The following is a 20960-nucleotide window of genomic DNA, read 5'->3' on the forward strand; positions in this document are numbered from 1 at the left end:
GGTTCTTGAAGGCTAAGAAAGCAGAGACCAGGCTCAGCAGGCCCGTAGCAGCCTTCAGGCCCTACAAAGAAGGATTTGAGTGGCCCAGCAACAAGATGTGTCTACTTTACAAGGTCCAACTAGTGAAGTAAAGAGAAGTTCATCACCAGTAGCTAGCCACTTGGTGATTAATTCTTCAGTCATAGCAATTAATAAAACAAAGAAAAATATAAAATGGTTCCAGTCCTACCTAATACCACTTCTGCTTCAAAAGTAATAGAAAGGGGGCCAAGGGTGCTAAGAATCACATTTTTGAAAAATGCACACAAATACCAAATGTTCATAAAGTAAATGTACTTTTGGAGCGGAGGGTAAGAGAGGAACAGTTTGAGGGAACAGGAAAGGCTTCATGTAGGACATGGCACTTGAGCATAAGGTCCAGAAGAAGTTAGGGATTTGACAAGGTCAAGTGAGGCAGCTCAGCCAGTGCAGAGGCACAGACATAGGAGATGGGATTTCCCACAGCAAGGAGGCCATTTTGGCTAAAATGTAGCACGTATCAAGTGATATAATATACAATAAGTCTGGAAATGAGGGTTGGAGCCAGGTAACACAGAATTTTAAATACCTAGCAGAAGAATTTACATTTGATAGTAGAGGCAATAGTGAGGTATTTTAAAATAGAGGAAGGACAATAATTAGACCTACATTTCAGGAACATCCCTGATGTCTGTGCAGATGATGGATTAGAGAGGGGAAGGACTTGGGGCAACAAGACCGATGGGAAGGCTATTGAAATACTCCAGGATAGAAACTATGAGGACCTGAACACGGGTGGTGGCTCCCTATGTAGAAAGGAGACTGATGAGAAAGACTCTGTGGAGAACTCGCAAGACTGAGGAACTGACTGGTATGGGAAGTGAGGGGCAGTCAAGTTTCAAGGGTGACTGAAAGGTTGTGAGATCTTTGTTCGATGACTAACAAATGGAACTGAAGGAACAAAATACCATTTTTAACATTCTCACTACAAATTAATCCAGAAGGCAAAAGAAGTTAACAATGCAAGGATGGCCCACAGGTTCCCCTTTTAGAAGCATTAAGTGGGCCAGGTCTTGGTTTCTAGTCAGGGTGGCATCAGGAACCTGGTGAGATAGCCAGGAAATTAAACAAAGCCAGTCTTAACAAGAAGCCAACCCTAAGGTTGGCAGAACACCTTAGGTTGACTATTTCTTTTAATGTTTACAACAATCCTGTAAGTGCACTGCCATTATCATCCCCATTTCATGGATGAGAAAATTGCTAATAAGTATCTGAGGTAGGATTCAAATTCAGATCTTGGGCTAAAATGCTTTTGGGAAACTGGGTGACATTTTTTTTAATGATTCTAAGCCATTCTCTGGGGAAAAAAGGCTTACATTTTTGACATTAATATTATTCTGGTGATATACAGCTTTGATTTGTGTAACATCATAGTCTCCAAAAAAGTAACAATGGGCAAACCTAAAAGCAATGAACAGAGTCATGTACTGAGAACTAGTGACGATCAATGAACACACCACGGCATCCAGAGATCCTCAAGCCTCCATACAAGGTCAAGACAACATGGAGTCACATAAGAAGAGAAGTGGATGGACCTGTTTTGGAAATATCTATCACTGAAACACCAAGAAGTAAAAGGGGGGTAAGAGTGGAAGAGGCAAAGGAGGAGGAAGAGGGTAGTGGCAGTGTCACAACCTAGGTGTCATCGGTGACTTCTCTTTCACCTTCTCATATTTAATCTGTAGGTAAGTCCTGTCAATTCTACCTTCACAATGTCTCTTTCTATATATAAACTCTCCTCTTTCTTCTGACACTGCTACCACCCTGGGTCCTAACCTTTACCACTTCATGCCTAGATTAGTGTTAACAGCCTTCTGGTTCATCTCCCTGCCTCATCTTGCCTCACACTCCAGTCCACCCTCCACTCAACTATCAAAGTGATCTTTCTAAATATAAAATATATAAAATTTGCAATCTATTCATCTCATTCAAGTTCCACTGCAACCCTCTGAGCCTGGTCTCTATTATCACCCCAATTTATGCATGGGTACAATGAGACCAAAAATGGTTAAGTAATTTGCCCATGGACAAAAGTATCATAGTTGAGATTAGAACTAAGGCCTCTCTGACTTCCAAGTCCAGTACCTATCCACTGTACAATCCAGCCTCTAAAAGCCGGAGCAGCTGAAGTCCACAGTTAAGTGATCGTGCCTTCATGGAGCTCATATTCTAATGAGACACACAATACTATCAACTACATGCAAACAGGATATATTCATGAGAATGATCTCAGAGCCAAGTAAAATAACTATGAGGAGAGGTTGCAAAGAGGCAAATTTAGGATTGCTGTGAGGAACAACATCCTAATAATTTACCTGCCCCCAAGTAGAATGGGGTAGCTCTTAGGTAGTGGATTCCCTTTCACTAGAGGTCTTCAAAGGGTCCATGATCATTAAACCATAAAAAATATGGACCAGAATTCAAGTCCCCGAAACCTATCTCAGTGCTCTCTGTATCTGACAATTACTGTAGCATTTCATATACAGACTTTCAGAGTTGGAAGGGACCTTAAATCCAACTCTTAATCCATTTTATAAATTTAGAACATGATACCAGGGAAGTGGATTCCATCAAAGGGTCACGCTTCAGGATTTGGAGGGCCACATGTGGCACTGAGACTGTAGGTTCCCTAACTCTGAGCAGGGGAGCACAATACAGCACAATGCTACAGTTAGTAGTGATGGTTTAATTATATAACACTCCACACTTCAGAAAGCACTTTTTTCTCCTTATTATAGATACGAAAGTGGAAACTTAGAAAGGTAACTGATTTGTTCAGTCATACAGTTAATAAGGTAGCAAATACAAAACTCAAACCCAAGTCTTCTATCTCTAAGTCCAGTGTTTTTTCCACTACACTATCATGAAAAGTTCAGAATTAATAGAAGCGAACTATAATTTGCAAATAAAGTTTAAATAAAATTAACTTTTCATAAGGTGCTTTAATGGTATGAAAATTTAAACTGAATTTTACTAGTATATAAAATGAACAAGGAAATTCCTTATAGCTGATGATTCATGGCAAGAGAATAAATTTGAGTTTTTCACATATTGTGCATTTTGAGATAAAATGTAATTACATGTATTTCTACTGAAATGCAGACAGAGCGTAACAGAAAAATAATGTTTTGTTTTAATATATACAATATTTTGAAGAGTCTATTTTTATTTCATTAACTTTAAAAAGGATTTTTGCTTCATGGAATAACGTACTCTTTCCCTGTGACTCTTTCGTCTTCAAATACATTCCTTGTTCACTTCCTGTTTTGAATGTTCTACTATCCAACTTTCAGTTTCACTGGGATTGTTAACATATACAGGAACCCTCCTTGTTAACTCTATCCTTATTGGATTGCATTCTGACTTTCCTATGGGATGACAGATCTACAGCTGTAAAGTCATCTGATTTAATCTCCTCACTGTACAGAGGAGACCCAGAAAGATTAAATTCCTTGCCCACAGTCACCTGAGTAGTTGTAGCTCAGCTGCCATGTGAGGCCAGGTCATCTGACTCCAAATCCAGACTTCTTCAGTTGTATCATGCTGCCTCTCTTTAACAGATCACTTCTATCTGCTCAGTTCTTCTTGCCTTCCTGGATTCCTAGTTCCTTCTTTAAGAGCTTCTTCTATAAGAAGATTTAAATAGCCCACTTTCCAGTCTCTCCTCTTATTCTATCCCTTCACTTAGTTTCATCCTTTGAGATTTATATAGTTTTCCAACAAAGCTCCAATGCCATGAAGAACAGGTATAAATTGTACACATTTTTCCCTTGCTATTGGCAATGAACTGATTCAAATTGAAGAACTTAATAAGGCTCACAGATTTATAAAATTACAAGTCAAAGGATATGACCATGCAGTTTTCAGAGGAATAAATTAAAGCTATCCATAATCATATGGAAAAAAATGCTCTAAATTATTATTGATTAGAGAAATGCAAATTAAAACAACTCTGAGGTACCACCTCACACCCATCAGATTGGTTAATATGGCAGAAACAGAAAATGGTAAATTGGAGTTGGAGAAATTGTGGGAAAATTGGAATACTAATGCATTGTTGGCAGAGTTGTGAACTGATCTAACCATTCTGGAGAGGTATTTGGAATTATGTCCAAAGAGCAATCAAACTCTGCATACCCTTTGATCTAGCAATACCACTTACTAAGTCTGTATCCCAAAGATATCATAAAAATGGGAAAAGGACAGACACATGCAAAAATATTTATAACAGTTCTTTTTGTGGTGGTAAAGAATTAGAAATTGAGGGGATGCCCATCAACTGGGGAGTGGCGAACAAGTTGTGGTATGTGAATGTAATGGAATACTATTGTGCTATAAGAAATGATAAGCAGGTGGATTTAAGAAAAACCTGGAAAGACTCACATGAACTGATACCGAGTGAAATGAGCAGAACTGGGAGAACATTGTACACAGCAACATTGTGCGATGATTAACTATGAGAGACTTAGCTCTTCTCAACAATACAATGATCTAAGACAATTCCAAAAGACTTGTGATGGAAAATGCTATCCATGATGCGAGAAAGAACTATGAAGTCTACTGTGCTATAAGAAATGATGAGCAAGAAGATTTAAGAAAAACCAGGAAAGACTTGACATGAACTGATGCTGAGTAAAGTGAGAACCAGGAGAACACTGTGAAAGCATACTGTTTTCACTTTATTTTTGTTTTTTTCTTTCTTGTGGTTTTTCCCTTTTGTTCTGATTCTTCTTCCACAACATGACTAATGTGGAAATGTTGAACAGGATTATACACGTATAACGTATATCAGATTGTTTGCTCTCTTGGGGACGGGAGAGGAAAGGAAGAAAGAAAAATTTGGAACTCAAAATTTTATAAAAGATATGTTGAAAACTATCTTTACATGTAATTGAGGAAAAATATTATTTAAGGGGAAAAAAGAAACCTTTAAAAAAAAGAACTGAATAACACTCAGTACTTGTAAACAAGCATAAAACAATGCTGAAAGAAAGTTACTTTCTTCACATTAGAATAATGTAGCTTTAATTTCCAAGGTCCAGAAATTATAATTTTTTTCCTTACTCATAAGCTCAATACTTGAGAATTTGTGGGACTGAGCAGTTTAATTACCAATATAATTTTTTTCGCTGCTTTTCATGTAGTATTAATGTGGTACTGGACATTTCCGGCCAAAACTATTTTGTTTATTGCTGAACATTTAGTAAAAAAGACTAACAGTCTTACTATTCAAGCAAAAAAGCATGAGGCCACCAAAAAAGAATGTTAGCTTAGTTTTAATGTTACTGTATTGATTTTTTTCCTAAGAAAAAAGGTACTGTCAGTTATATAAAATTCTGTACATTAGTGTACTGCTGTGGTTTGTGGGATTTTGCTGGAGAATTAATAGAATTTTATGAAATACAGAGTATGCATTTGCACCAGTAATAATTTACTGCTGATTTTAACAAAACCGACCTTTACTTGGTTCTGCTCACAAATACCATAATGCTCTCTTTTTATATGAAGTTGCAAATATTTTTACTTTGAAAAAATAATGCAATAGTTTTGACAGGAAAAGAAATTAACCATTTAGTTCTGCAGCATGGGCAGTTTGTTTTGCCTTTCTCAACAATACATCTCTATAATACCATCAAGAATGATGCTAGCACAGTTCTAGAAAAAAGAAATAAATGATAACGAAGATGGAAAAACAAAACAAAACAAAAAATAAACTGAATATTAGTAATTATGACCAAACTTGGCCCTGGAGAATCAATCAATTAAGCCATTATTAAATAACTGCTATAGCACTGTACAAGAGATACTAAAAGAAAATGAAACCACCCCTGACCTTAAGGACAGTGTAGGATAGACAAAATAAATACAAGATAATGGGAGACTGGAGGAGAGATAATAATTGAGAAAATATATTTACTTCCTTTCTTTGAAGAGGTAAGGGACTCTTGGTGTGGAATACTGCATATACCATATGTCAGTCAATAAACATTTATTAAATGGCTACCATGTGCCAGTGGTGCTAAGAGTGCTAAGCAGTGGAGATATAAAGAAAGACAAAAGATACTTCCTGCCCTCAAGTAGCTCACAATCTAATCAGGTAAATAATATGCAAATAAATATGTACAAACAAGCTATATACAAAGCAAAATGAGAAATAATCAACAGAGAGAATGCACTAGAATTAAGAGGGATTGTTGGTTTTGCAGAACTGCCTTTCTTTCTCTTTCTTTTAAAATAATTATTACAAATGATTGTCTAACAGGTCCAAGGGAAATACAGATTTAGAAAGGAATATAAAACCAAAAGACATCAATAAAAATAAGATAACTATGTTTAGGGAGTAAAATGTGGTTATAACTGTTTGCTTTTGGAGGTTAATAAGAAATTTTTTATTTCTAGGGCTCTAGACAAAGGGCCCAATTATAAATAATTGATTTTAGAAAATAAAGTACATTTTTTGCTCTTTTCAACCTAAGTACCACTAGTGTCAGAAAATTACTTTTCAAAAGTCTTTCTCAAAAAAAGTCTCTCAAAAAAAAAAAGTCTTTCAAAATTAAAAAAAAGATTTCAATTCCACGTGGCAATATCAGTATTTTCTTCTAAAAGAAAGGTTAAATTCCTAATAGTAGGAATTTATGATTTATACAGGGTTTCCTGTCCTTACAACTCCATGAGGGAGAGCAGCAGAAATGTTATTATCTAGACTTTAAATATAAGAAACCTAAGGCTTAAAGTGATTAAGTGACTTTCCTGTAGGCACCCAGATAATAAGCAAGATACCTTAGAGATCAGCTACTACAAACACTGGCCCCCTCCTCCCATTTAAACCCTGCTCTGTTCAGCATGCTTATGCAGCTTCTCTAAGCAGAATCAGGTAGGAGGAATAGGGGTTCTGACCTTTCTCATGCAGAATTGTCAAAGACAAAAATTTTAAAAACCCAGAAGATTTATAATTCTAGTTTTGCGAAAAGAGTCCTGGGTTCAAGTTTCATCTCTGATCCTGGGTGACCCTGAGTAGGTCACTGAACTTCTCTCACCTCTGTTTCTTATCTGTGGGGTTTGGGATCGGGGTATGGACTGCATGATCTTTATAATGCTGTCAGTCTCTGAACCTTGTGAAAAAAATGATACACTGTATCACTGTCCAAACAATAAGCTATGTTGTTTCAGAATGGTTTTATTTTCAGTTAAAGAATGATACCTGGATTGAAGGTAGAGAAAATTCCAGGTTAAAAGTCAAACCAGGATTTTTGTAAAATCAGATCATGTGATCAAAGCTTTAGAATTATAAATGGCCTTGAAGGTCAAAAGAATCAACTCCCCTCTCTTATTTTACAGGTAAGGGGACTTCAGACAAGAGAGAATAAAAAACTATCTCTCTTAAGGTCACATGGACATTAAAGGTGTCCTGGACTGACCAATCCCGAGTCCCTGGCTCCCAATCCAGCAATCTTTCACTAAACCACATCTTCTTTCATTGGTTTTTTGAAGGTATAGCCTCCTTGCTCCCTCAACTTGTACACAAACATCAAACATTCTACTCAGGAACTCGGAATGCAGCAACTGAAGCAGCAATAAAGAGGCTTCTAAGAATGTTCTCTTCACTCCCAGCACTTAAAAAACCCAACTGAATAAATTCAGTCACTCAAGCCTTGACTCTAAATAAAGTGAGCCCAGATGTATTAATGTGAAGACTCAGTGAAAGCTGTACTCACTAAAATCTTAACCATTAACACCAATTTGTCTACAGATAAAACTTGGTTCTGTTGTTGAATTCACTCGGGGGAGGCCAGTTTGAAAGGACCAGCCAATCATATGGGCAGGTACAATACCGGTAGTGACACTGGAAAGCTATGCCAGCAAATTTGGCAGGACTTAGAAAAGGCTAAAAACGTATGGACATGGTTCCTTATTGAAGGACCTGCCTAGTTAAGTTTGAAAAGGCACAGCAGAAGCAGGTTGGGCTACCAGGTGCTGACTATTTGGTTAGGCCACAGCAACTCAAATAGAAGAGGAGGAAGGGAGATTTCAAATCAATGATAGGTATATCCATATCGCGAATCCTTTCAGTACTTAAATACTAGTAATTATCTTTAATATGACAGTTTAAAACTCTTAAGTCATGAAATACTAAAACTTATCTTTAATAAAGATGGTCTGAATATGATCCAAAAAAGCCCAAAGGCATTTTAGAGCAATAAATATTCTCAGAAATGTTTTTTTAAAAGAGATTATTATAACTTGCATCTTGTCTACAATAATAGCTGATACTTTTGTAGCACTTTAAAGTTTACAAAAAACATTGGATGGATTAATTAATTTGACGCTTACAAAACCATAAGAAAGGCACTATCATCCCTAACCCCACACTTTGCAGAAGAGGAGAAGTGATTGTCCATGGACAGCAGCTACTAAGTGACAGAGGCAAGATTCACACCTCCGTCTCTCTTGACTCCAGGTTATTTTCTACACCACCAAGTCACTTCTCCCAATAATATGTTTAGTGTAAATCCGTTATGTAATAATCCACAGTGAAAATTTTGCCTCAAACACTTACTAGCTGTAGGAACAAGAGCAAATCACTTAACTTCTGGGTGGGTTTCCTTATCTATGAAATAAAAATAGCACGCACAGGATGGTGAAGATCAAACGTGTAAAGTGCTTTGAAAACCTTAAAGTACAAGGTCAGTGATTCTTACAACCACAGGTACGATACAGCTAAAGTATCTCCAGCATAGATAACAAAAGATAGAAATAACCAGTGTTGTAACGGCTCCTTGGAGAAGCTGTGATCTGATCCAACCATTCTGAAAAGCAATTTAAAGTCACGGTAAAAAATAAAATTAAAGTGATGAAAATGTCTGCTCGCTTTAACCCAAACACATCACTGTTGAGCCAAGTTTGTCCCGCAACTGTGGAACATGCCGAGCGATCCTCCCTGAAGCCTCCGTTCACCTCAAGGCCGCTAGCCCCCTTCCCACCACAAAGAACTGCAAACGTCAAGAGCGAGAAGAGAGGTCACCCCTCTCCTGAACACACGCCCCCCTTCCCTGCAGGATTTCACAGCTGGCACTCGTGGCACCTTCAGGACATAGCTGCGCAGGGCCGTCCCCGGACAGCTGTCACAGGCCCATCCCGCTGTCCACCAGCGCCAAACCCGGGGTGGGGGCCCCCCTGCGACTGTGCAGGGAGGAAAGGAAGGAGCCCACCTGTCCAAACCTGCACCTCAGCTGCGTGCGTGGGGGGGGGGGCCCAGGGGAGAAAGGGAGAGAAGACAAAAGACACCGCAATCTGGGGGGCACAGGGAGCAGACAAGACCCCGCCCCGCTTTTCCGCCTTCCCCAAGGTGGGAAATCGGCAGAAAACCACCGAGGAGGAGACAAAAGCCGGGTCTCAGGAAGGCTCCCCCGGGCCGGGGTCCGCAGCTGGCGCGATGCGGGGCGCAGGCACCGGGGAGCCCAGCCCCAAGGGGCGGCCCAGCGACCCCCCGCTGCCAAGACAGCGCCCTTCCCCGCCACCTCGCGCTGGGAGCAGGGCCCGAGCCCAGCCCCGCTCTCGCCCCGGGCTTCCACCTCCCCGCCCTCCCCGGGAAGGGCCAGGCTTACCAAAGCCTTGCCGCGGATCAGCTTCTTCTGCCGCTCCTCGTCCTCCATGGCTTGCGCTGGGAAGGAAGAGGGACAGGGAGGGAGGGAAAGAGAAGGGAAAGGTCTGATTGAGACTGACGTCTCGGTGGGCCGGGACTGGGCACCGCAGTGCTCGGCCACCGGCCCCGCGCCAACTCTCCACGCCGGCTCACGGGAGGACCGCGTCCGGCGTAGCCGCCATCCTCGTCTCCACGGAAACACTGAGGCGGAGGGCGGGAGAAGGGGCAGGAGAACGTTCGCGCAGTCGCCGTGGACAAGGGTTCGGGCAGGTGCGCCGAGAGCCCCGCCCCCTGAGCCCCCCGCCGCGTTCCAGGCCCCACCCCCAGGCCCCCCGCCGCGTGCCGGGCCCTCTCCCCGCCCCCCCACTCCCGCCTTCCCGGGCCTCGGGGGATGGAGACCAGCCTACCTGGCAGCTAGGTCAAGCCAAGCAGCCTAGATGAAGGGCACACCTCGTGGCGTCTGGCCTTGGGCTACGCGCTGGGGGGCGGGGAGGGGGTGCGCCCAAATGGCAGGTCAGCCCGGGTGCTCCAGGGGGAGATACTCCGGGCAAACCATTGTGGACCAACCGAAAATGGGAGGATGATCAACAGCATGGAAAAGGGCCCTGCAACCGCCTCCCCCATCTCACGGATGGGGAAACTGAGGCCAGCAGAAGTCCCCGCAGGCAATGAGGAGCAGGGAGAGGCAGGATTCGAACCCAGGAATACTGCCTAGTGGTTTAAAGTGTGCTCACTCTCTGCTTGGAGAGCAGGATTACGTTCTGGCCCTGAAGCGCCCGTATTGGGTGGCTTTATTCAAACTTGGGCCCAACGATGGACCCGTGGAGACAGCCCTGGATTTGGGCTTGGAGACCTTGGAGAGCCAGTGTGGAGGTCAAGACACAGCTCTGGACCTCGGGAACGGAGCCTCTGGGTTCTAACCCCTGGCATCCGCGAGCCTCGGGCCCCCGAGGTGGCATCCGCGAGCCTCGTGCTCCCCGATCTGTAACGAGAAGGAAGGTTGGCCTTTCTAGGCTTCTAAATTCTAACGTCCTGGATTTAAGAAATCCCTTTAACGTAAATCCCTTGAACTTTCAGGACCTCAGTTCCCTCCCTTCTAAAATGAAGGGGGTTGGACTTTCTTGTGTCGTAATCTCCTGTGACTGGCTGCTGAAGCCTATGGATCCCTTCTCGAAATGCTGTTTTTAAATGCATACAATAAAATGCATAGGATTACAAAGGAAACCAGTAGAATTGAAATACTTATTATATTGAATTCCCACTTACATACTGAAATAGTTAATTAAAATAAAACAATTTCATGGACCCCAGATTAAGAACCCCTGTAAGAAATGATCCCAAACTTCTCCTTCAGCTTTCAAAATAACTTATCTTTTATGGAGATAGTAATAGCACTTCCCTCCCAGGGTTGTTGTGAGGATCAAATGAGATAATGATTGTAAGTGCTTAAGACAGTGCCTGACACATAGTAGGGACTATATAAATATTAGCAGTATATGTATATATATATATATATGCATATATATGTACGTATATATATACAGAGAAAGAGATCTATATATATCTGTATCTATAAATACAGCAGGCACTGCAACATCAGTGATTAAAATCTCAATATTTGAGGCCATATAGGCCATCCTCTTCATTTTATGGATAAGGAAACTGAAGCTTGGGCTAGCTGACCTGTCCAAGGTTACACAGGTTGCAGAACTGAGATTGAAATCTCGGTTCTCTGGTTCTGAATCTTTCCATTACACCCAGAGTTCCTCTTCCACATGTCCTTAGGTAACTAAGGCAAGGTAGAAGGGAAAGGAGGCAAAGGAGAGCTCAAAGACAGTTGAGGAGCCAATTAGGGGTGGTAGATTTGGAAGTAATTTGAAGCAAGTGGGCACAGTAACATCTGGGGGTCAGAAGAATGGGGGAGATGTCAGGTATAGGGTGGCAGCTTAGCTGAGACTTTAAGAAAAAGATGTTCCAAAAGTCTGAGATGAGTCTGATTCGTCTGGAAAGCCTCTCCCAGCACAGTCTGACTTCTATGACTGGGATGCATTCCTTTCTCAACTTCTTTTCCTCCATCCTTGCTTAAGAGTGTTTCTCACCCAGCCTGATGTCTTTCTTTTTCTTGACCTCATTGAAGGGGCCATGCCCTGACTACTTCTTAAACAGGTCTATTCAATGAGTGGGCATTTCCTGAGTGAGTACTTGCATAGATGCTGGCCAAGATCTCTCAGTGCATCCTGGGTCATCTCCAGTCATCCTGATGAATATCAGGTCACTGGATTCAGATGGCTCTGGAGGAGAAGTGAGGCTGGTGACCTTGCATAGCCTTCCCTCACTCAAAACAAAGTCAAGTGCAAGTCATGTCATTATTTCTCTGATGGCATGGTCTTCTTCAGCAATGAAGGATGAATACAACCTCCTTCTTAAGCCCCCTCTCATTCTCCCCAGCTATTACCTCACAGTTATCCTGTACCACTTTATGTGGCTGTTCTCTTACCCCATTTCTTTACTCCCTGCTTTGTATATTCTTACCTGTGCATGTGTTAAATTTGCCCTAGTAGAATTTGAGTTCCTGAGAGATAGGAATGTCTGTCTTGCTTTTATCTTTTGGTTCCCAGAATTCTGAACAGTGCTTTGCACATAGGAAATGCTTACTAAATGTTATCATTCTCTGACTATAAATCTCCCTGCTCTTTCACCTGGGGGAGAAAGGAACCTCCAGCCAGCTCTTTGCCATGCCCTTACTCTCCTGGGAAAGGAGAGTGTCTCTGAAGATTTTAGTAGTGAAGGGGGTGAACTAAGGGTTGACCTAAGGTCCTGGAAAGGACCTTAAAAATTCCTGCATTTTACCCATGAAGAAACTGGGTGAATGAAAGGAACTCAGTCCCCTGTGGGCACACCCTTATGCTCCTCCTTTATGCTGAGATTTAGAAAGGTCCCCATACCACAAGCCTCAGTTTCATAACTAGGTTAAGCCCTAAGGTCTTCTGAGTGGAACAGAAACCAAGTAAACCAGTTTCTAATAAAAATGTAAGCTTTTTAAGCATTGAAACAGGAGTTTTACTCATCTCTGTGTTTTTCCCCCAGGATCCCTATGGTATTGTCATGCAAATAGCAAATACTCAATGAAGACCAGTTGAACTCAACCTCCTGGACAAACCTTTCACCTCATCCCTCCTCTAATGTAATTCTCCCCATCTTCCAGTTCCCTCCTACTACCATTCTCCTTTCCTCCCCACCCTCACATACACACACAAACACAATATATATATATGTAATGCACATGTATATATGTATATACCTACATATTTATGTATGTATGTATTCCTGGGCTGAACAATACCTTCAGCCTCAGAGAAATGTCATACAAAAAGTGAGAAGGGTCTCCAATGTTACCTTGAAGGACCCTGTCTTGTGCTGAAGGTCTGGTAGTCTGAGACATCCTAGGAGGGCGCATGAAAGGTCAGCAGTCTGGAAAAGGAGGGGTCCAAGAAATGCAGATGAAATCAAACAAAGGAACAAGCAAGAGCCCTGATTGTGATACATGTGTTTCAAAACCGAGCGTGTAAGTGTGTCAGCAGCTCTACGCTCCAACCTCAGCCTCTTGACTTGAACATGGGTAAGGTGGGTTTTTTAAAAAATTTTTAATTCTTTTTTATTAAGGGAGTAAACCAGTCAGATCTCTTCATGCTGCAAAAACAGGCCTAACCTGGGAGGGGTTTTTTGATCTTTAGTTTCAAATTGTTTATTTATTTTTTTGTTCCATGTTTGAAACTTACCAGTTCAGGGGCATGTGACATGCAAGGAGTAGAATGGTAGACCTTTATAATTCAGAGGAACCTCAAAGATCATCTGATCCTACTTTCTCCTTTTACAGATGAGGAAACTGACCCAGAAAGATTATACTTACATTGCTAAAAGTCCAGAATCCAGACCTCTTGACTTCCAGTTCTGTGTTCTTTCCATCTCACTCTGGAAATGTTTTTGAAATGAAAATTACTTGTGTGCTAGGTTCCAACTATATGATGTTACTTTTTGGTAATTCTCTGTTTAAATTGTGAAAAGCTTTTAAAAATTAACTTAATGTCTTAATAGATTTATGCTTCCTTCAGTATCAACCTGATCTGACATTAATGAAGATAGGGTGCACTGGATCTTATTCTCAGCAAAATTAGTTTTTTGTTTAAAGTCATGTGGCATAATGGACAGAGAGCTAAGCTTGGAATCAGAAAGACCTGGGTTCAAATCCTGTTCCAGCCTCATGCTGGCTGTGTGACCCTGGGCAAGTCCCTTATCCATTTTCAACCTTGGATTTTTTAAATTATCATTCAGTTGTTTTTCAGTCATGCCTGATGCTTTGTGGGCCCACTTGGGGTTTTCTTGGCAGAGATGCCAGAGTGGTTTGCCATTTCCTTCTCCAGCTCATTTTACAGAAGAGAAAACTGAGGTAAACAGGAGCTAATAATAGTGTTTATCTTGCAAGGCAGGAGTCGTTATGAGGATCAAGTGAAACAGCACATATAGTATTCTGCAACCTTCCAGTGCCACATAAATATTAGCTATTATTGTTTGTTTTTAACAATAAAATTTCTAAAGGCACTTTACAAAGGAACCTACTTGTTGTGCATTATATCTTTAGTTGGATAATGCCAGCTTATTGTTTATAAAATAAATTACATACAAATGTCTTCAAGATCACCTCAGTATCTTTAATAAATCTTTAAAATATCTTTAAAATCTTAATAACAAATTTGAAAATCCTTTATAAAGTTAGAACAATTTTTTTCACCAATGATATCATCCTTTTAGAAGATTCCTGGACAATTAAAGTCTTAGACAGTTTCATGGGAAAGTGAGAAGTGACTTATCCAGAGTCACACAACAAATGTGAGATAAACATGGTACTTGAATCCGGGTCTTCTTGATTTCAAGGCTAGCTGTCTATCCACTATACCATGCTGTCTTGAGTATACAGAGCCTACTCCAATAAAGTCCCTCTCATGACATGCAGGAAGCCTCGGATTCTCAAAGAATGTGGCAGTGGGAAACAAGTTCTGCAAGGCCTGACAAAGTGGAAAGGCTTAGAGCATGACCTGGCAACCACCTGTTAGCAGAAAACCATGTCAGGTGAGTCTGAAAGAGGTTTCTTATTCAAAGGTAAGCCATCAAGTACATTATTTTATCACAACAATTCATGAAACTAGCTACTGAGACATGAAGGGTTTTGATATGGGTCAGTCTGCATTGATGGAGCTCCCTTACCAGTGAAATCACACATCCCTTTGGATATAGAACTTTATGCTAAGTATATACAGCATTACAAATCACATTATTTATTTATTTTTCTTCTGAGTCATTATGATCACCCTCTCTGTATCATTCAGTTGTCACAAATTTAAGTCCTAGAATTACAGACTCCCAGAGCTGGGAGAGACTTCAGAGGCCTTTTAGTCCAACCTGTACCTATAACCCAAACAATATCATTTAGTTGATAGAACTGACAAAGAGTGGTCTAAGAAATTCCCTCTAAACATACTGTGACTTTGAGAGCAGAGATTTTTTTAAATCTTTTTTTGAACCTTCTACTCTTAGAACAGTGACTGGCACAGAGTCAACAGCTGATAAATGTTTATTGATTCCCCAAATTAGGGGTGGGGAACCTGTGACCTTGAGGTCACATGTGGCCTTCTAGGTTCCTAAGTGTGGCTTTTTGACTGAGTCCAAGTTTCACAGAACAAATCCTTTTATTAAGGGGATTTGTTCTGTGAAGTTTGGATTCAGTCAAAGAGCTGTACTTGAGGATCTACAGGGCCACATGTGACCTCAAGGTCACAAGTGTTCCCCTCCAAGTGGTCATTTACCTGAATGACTCCCAAGGGGAGGTGTTGAAGGGGAGGGAGGTAGGAAAGAAGCAGGTTCCACTCCCTCCTGTGGTGGCCCATTCACCTTTTGGATAATTAGAATTATTTCCCCTTAAAGTAATTCATTGTTGGAGTCAGGAAGACCCAAGTTCAAATTTGACCTCAGACATTTATTAGCTGTGTGACCTTGGGCAAGTCTCTTAACCTTGATTGCCTCCCCCCCAAAATATAATATAATAATGCAATATTTCCCCTTTTCACCTTCTACCCATTGCTTTAGATTTGGGGGCCTTTATTCTCTTGGGCCCAAAGAGAACCTTTTATCATTTCTGTCCCCTGGATTCTCCCCAAGTCCTCCATATCTCATTTAAGTTAGCAGGTCACCAGATCTGACAGCTTTCGAGTAAGGACAAAATAAATACTTAACAAGATTATCTTGGGGCTCCGACCTTCTAACTTCCCGTTTGGATAGCCTAGTTGATTTTTTTAAAGACACAACCCTATTTTATTGACTCACTTATCTTGTGATTTCTGTAAACACCCAGATTGTTTGCACCAAAAACCTCTTCCTTGACTTGTGGATGTCACGAGTCCACATTGTAAATTGTTCCTGCCTGGGTGAATGAATAATCCTGATGCCATCTTGTCACATCTGTATCGTAAGTACTTCTATAATTTGTTGAGTTTTTAAAAATGTTAATCCAGAATTATAAGGTGCCTCGCCATGCCACCCCACCCACTGGCATATTTAGTCAGCAACCTCTTTATTCCATTATAGAAGTCAGTAATAAAAATGCTAACTAGTACTGAGTCAGACTCCTTAAAGCTGGAAATGACCTAGTATTTATTACATGCTGCTATCTAATTTGGGGCAGCTAGGTGGAAAAATGGATAGAACCTGGAGTCAGAAAGCCTCATCTTCCCAAGTTCAAATCTCACCTCAGATATTTACTAACTGGGACTCTGGGCAAGTCACTTAACCTTGTTTGCCTCAGTTTCCTCACCTGCCAAATGAGCTGGAGAAGGAAATGGCAAACCACTCCAGTATCTTTGCCAAGAAAACCCCAAATGGGGGGCGGTGCCAAGATGGCGAAGTAGAAAGACGCATATACACATAGCTCTGAACACACAAACCACAGAACGGCTAGAGGGGACCAAGCCAGGGCAAATTCTGCACCCAGAGACCACGGAGTATTGGAGCGAGGGAGATTTCTGCTCCGGAGAGACCTGCGGACCTTTCATGGGGGGGGTCCTTTGCGCCACCGACTGGGCGCCGGGACGGGGAGCGGATTGCGGCCCTACCGCGGCCGCAACACCGAGGGGAAGAGATCTGAGAGGGCTACAGGACGGGATCTCCAGCGGCCACGCGGGTCCCCCCACCCCCAGAGGGACCTGTAAACCTCTCGCAAAAGGTCCGTAGCGCTGCAGACGCGGAGCCCAGCCCGGATCTGCGGCGGCGGCAGCCGTGGATCGGACAGGCACAGATCTGAGAGGGCTCTGGAGGGGGGATCTTCAGCAGCGGTACGGGCCTCCCCACCAACAGGTGACTGACGGGGGTGGGTGAGAGAATCTCTTTGGCGGGTTGAGAGGGGAGTGGGGTGCCCCCATGGCTCAGGCCCTCCCAGGAAGTGGGGGCTGAGAGGCGGCTGCGGACGGGGGCTCCCCAAAAGGGGGGGAGCCTGGATCCATTGTGGAAGGTCTGTGCGTAAACCCCCAGAGGGAACTGTGCCTGAGAGGCGGACCTGCCCCTGACCACCTGAACTTAATTCCCACACTGAATAGCAGCCCTGCCCCCGCCAAAAATCCTAAGGCGGGAAGCAGCATTTGAATCTCAGTCCCCAAACGCTGGCTGGGAGGACCAGTAGGCGAGGTGAGTGTAAGGAGAACATTCAGAGGTCAGGACACTGGTTGGAGAAAATGCCAAGAAAAGGGAAAAGAAATAAAACTATTGAAAGGTACTTTATCGGAGAAAAGACACTTCCTCCCTACCTTTCTGATGGGGAGGAACAATGCTTGCCATCAGGCAAAGACACAGAAATTGAGGATTCTGTGTCCCAGCCGACCCAATGGGCTCGGGCCATGGAAGAGCTCAAGAGGAATTTTGAAAATCAAGATAAAGAGGTGGAGGAAAGACTGGGAAGGGAAATGAGAGGGATGAGGGAGAAGCATGAAAAGCAGATCAGCTCCCTGCTAAAGGAGAACCAAAAAAATCTTGAAGAAATTGGCACCTTGAGAACTAGCCTAACTCAGCTGGCAAGGGAGGTGCAAGGGGCCAATGAGGAGAAGAATGCTTTCAAAAGCAGAATTAACCAAATGGAAAAGGAGATTCAAAAGCTCACTGAAGAAAATAGATCTTTCAAAACTGGAATGGTACAGATGGACGCTAAGGACTTTTCGAGAAAGACAGATATCTCGGAACATACTGCGCAGATTCGAAAAATGGAAGATAATGTGAAATATCTTATTGGAAAAACAACTGACCTGGAAAATAGAATCAGGAGAGACAATGTAAAAATTCTGGGACTACCTGAAAACCATGATCAAAAGAAGAGCCTAGACATCATCTTCCATGAAATTATCAAGGAAAACTGCCCTGAGATTCTAGAACCAGAAGGCAAAATAAATATTCAAGGAATCCGCAGAACACTGCATGAAAGAGATCCAAAAAGAGAAACTCCTAGGAGCATTGTGGCCAAATTCCAGAATTCCCAGGTGAAAGAGAAAATATTGCAAGCAGCTAGAAAGAAACAATTCAAGTATTGTGGAAATACAATCGGGATAGCACAAGATCTGGCACCCTCTACATTGAGGGATAGAAGGGAATGGAATAGGATATTCCAGAAGTCAAAGGAACTAGGACTGAAGCCAAGAATCACCTACCCAGCAAAACTGAGTATAATACTTCAGGAGAAAAAATGGTCTTTCAATGAATTAGAAGATTTTCAAATTTTCCTGATGAAAAGACCAGAGCTGGAAAGAAAATTTGACTTTCTAACACAAGAATGAAGAGAACCATGAGAAGGCAAACAGCAAAGAGAAATCATAAGGGACTTACTAAAGTTGAACTGTTTACATTCTTTCATGGAAAGACAATATTTATAACTCTTGAAACATTTCAGTATCTGGGCACTGGGTGGGAGTACACACACACACACATGCACACACGCACACATACATAGAGACAGAGTGCACAGAGTGAATTGAAGAGGATGGGATCATATATTAAAAAAAAAAATGAAATCAAGCAGTGAGAGAGAAATATTGGGAGGAGAAAGGGAGAAGTTATATGGGGCAAATTATCTCCCATAAAAGAGGCAAGCAAAAGACTTATTAGTGGTGGGATAAAGAGGGAAGGCAAGAGAAAAACATGAGGTCTACTCTCATCACATTCCACTAAAGGAAAGAATATAATGCACACTCATTTTGATAGGAAAACCTATCTCATGATACAGGAGAGTGGGGGACAGGGGCACAAGCAGGGTGGGGGGGAGGATGGAGGGGAGGGCATGGGGAGGAGAATGCAATACGAGGTCGACACTCATGGGGACGGAAAGGACCATAAGAAAATAGAAGTAAAGGGGGACAGGATAGGATGGAGGGAAATATAGTTAGTCTTATACAACACAACTAGTATGGAAATCATTTGCAAAACTACACAGATATGGCCTATATTGAATTGCCTGTCTTTCAAGGGGAAGGGGTGGAGAGGGAGGGAGCTAAGGAGGTTGGAACTCAAAGTGTTAGGACCAAATGTAATGTTCTTACCACTGGGTAACAAGAAATACAGGTTAAGGGGTCAAGAAAGCTATCTGGTTCTACAGGACAAAAGAGAAGACAGAGACAAAGGCAGGGAGGGAGGATAGAGGAGAGAGCAGATAGGTCACAGGGGCAATTAGAAAGCTCGGGTTTGGGGGGGGAGGGGATAAAAGGGGAGAAAATTTGTAACCCAAAATTGTGTGAAAATAAATGTTAAAAATTAAAAAAGAAAAAGAAAAAGAAAAACAAATTCTCGGTAACAAAAATAAATATTCAAGAAAAACCAAAAAAAAAAAAAAAAAAAAAAAGAAAACCCCAAATGGAGTCACAGAGTCTGACCAAAAGGAATGAACATCTAATTATGTATCCAACAAAGAATACACTAGTTTTCCTCACTTCTTGATAGCTACGTATGGTGGAACAGAATAATCACAGAGTTGGATTGCTTCCTTCTTAATGCTAGTCAAAGTCTTGGTTAGCATAGGAAAGAGCCAAGGTGCGCACCATTGAAAATCTTGTGCCCCAAAACATGTTCGTACAGTTCATAAAATTTACGTCAAGTGCTCAGAGCTAGTATTTGGCTCTCCCCCACTTATGTCTTCCACTTGTTTCTATTTCCTTCAGTAGAATTTAAGTTTTTTTAATTCATCTTGCTATCTCCAGTTCCTTGCACATAATAGATACTTAATTAAGTTCTTGTTGGATTAGATTGGCTTATATTTGGTAGTTTCTAACGATTCCCAGGAGCGTAGAATCATTGCCCAATTTTGTACTTTTCTGCTTTAACTTCATGGCATTGCAATCTCTCATGGACTATTTCCATCCTACTACAAACATTTCTCCTTGGCTATCACCCTGCAAACTTATCCATACAGCAGAACAATTGCTGGATCTGGATTCAGAGGACCTGGATTCCAATGTTGCTTCTACCTCCTTTTTATGTATGTGATATTGGGAAAGTCATGGAAACATTCTCACCCTCACTTTTCTTATTTGAAAATGAGGGAGCTAGACTAAATGATCTCTAGGTTCCAAATTTCTCCTCTTGACTGGCTCCACTTCTTGATTTGTCTCTTTTTAATTAATGGTGCCACTATTCTACCAGTTTCTCAGGGTAGTAAACTTAATATCATTGTCCTAGACAACTGGTTTCACCATTCCACTCCCACCTATTCTTTAACTAATATTTGTATTAAATGTTTAATATGCAGAAAGCACTAAACCAAATGGTGGGAAATTTTTTAAATCATCTCTCTGATTTGATCATTGAAACTACAGCAATTGTTGAGATCACTAAGGGATAGAGTAGAGAGAAAGAGAAGTGAAGAGATAGAGACAGAACCTTGGTGCTTGAGAAGACAGCGAAGGATTCTAAAAAGGATCAGCCACAGGAGTAGGAGGAGAACCAAGAGACCTGTAATCTTAATCATGGGTGTCCTTTAAGGAACCTTTTCTTTTCTTTTTCTATGCTCCCTCAGTGATCTCATCACCTCTATGCAGATGATTCCCAAATCCACCTCTAATGGCTCTCCTGAGTTCCAGTTCTCTGTCACCAGCGGCCTATTCAGCATTTCCAGTGGGATATCCCATTGGCATACCAAACTCAGAACCTCCAAAACAGA

The 20960-nt window shown here is 41.7% G+C and overlaps 1 protein-coding gene and 1 long non-coding RNA gene across 5 annotated transcripts in view; one reads left to right on the plus strand and one right to left on the minus strand.

Annotated features, from left to right (window-relative positions):
• The window catches only part of LOC140531019 (A-kinase anchor protein 9-like), a 117250-nt gene extending 107229 nt beyond the window's left edge, over positions 1-10021 (minus strand). Inside the window, 1 exon segment of the mRNA XM_072650221.1 lies at positions 9684-10021. Coding sequence (XP_072506322.1) covers positions 9684-9731 — 48 coding nt within the window. The 5' untranslated portion in view covers positions 9732-10021.
• The window catches only part of LOC140530921 (uncharacterized), a 466876-nt gene that overhangs the window by 366061 nt on the left and 79855 nt on the right, over positions 1-20960 (plus strand). For 2 of the 4 annotated variants that reach the window (XR_011976167.1, XR_011976166.1), the window contains exons 7-9: positions 12809-13340; positions 14733-14848; positions 16128-16241. This is a non-coding gene — a long non-coding RNA (uncharacterized lncRNA). Of the gene's footprint in view, positions 1-12808; positions 13346-14732; positions 14849-16127; positions 16242-20960 lie in introns of all 4 variants that reach the window. The other 2 variants (XR_011976169.1, XR_011976168.1) reach the window with 2 other exon arrangements.

Source organism: Notamacropus eugenii, chromosome 3 (genome assembly GCF_028372415.1).
Source record: "Notamacropus eugenii isolate mMacEug1 chromosome 3, mMacEug1.pri_v2, whole genome shotgun sequence".
Lineage (NCBI taxonomy): Eukaryota > Metazoa > Chordata > Mammalia > Diprotodontia > Macropodidae > Notamacropus > Notamacropus eugenii.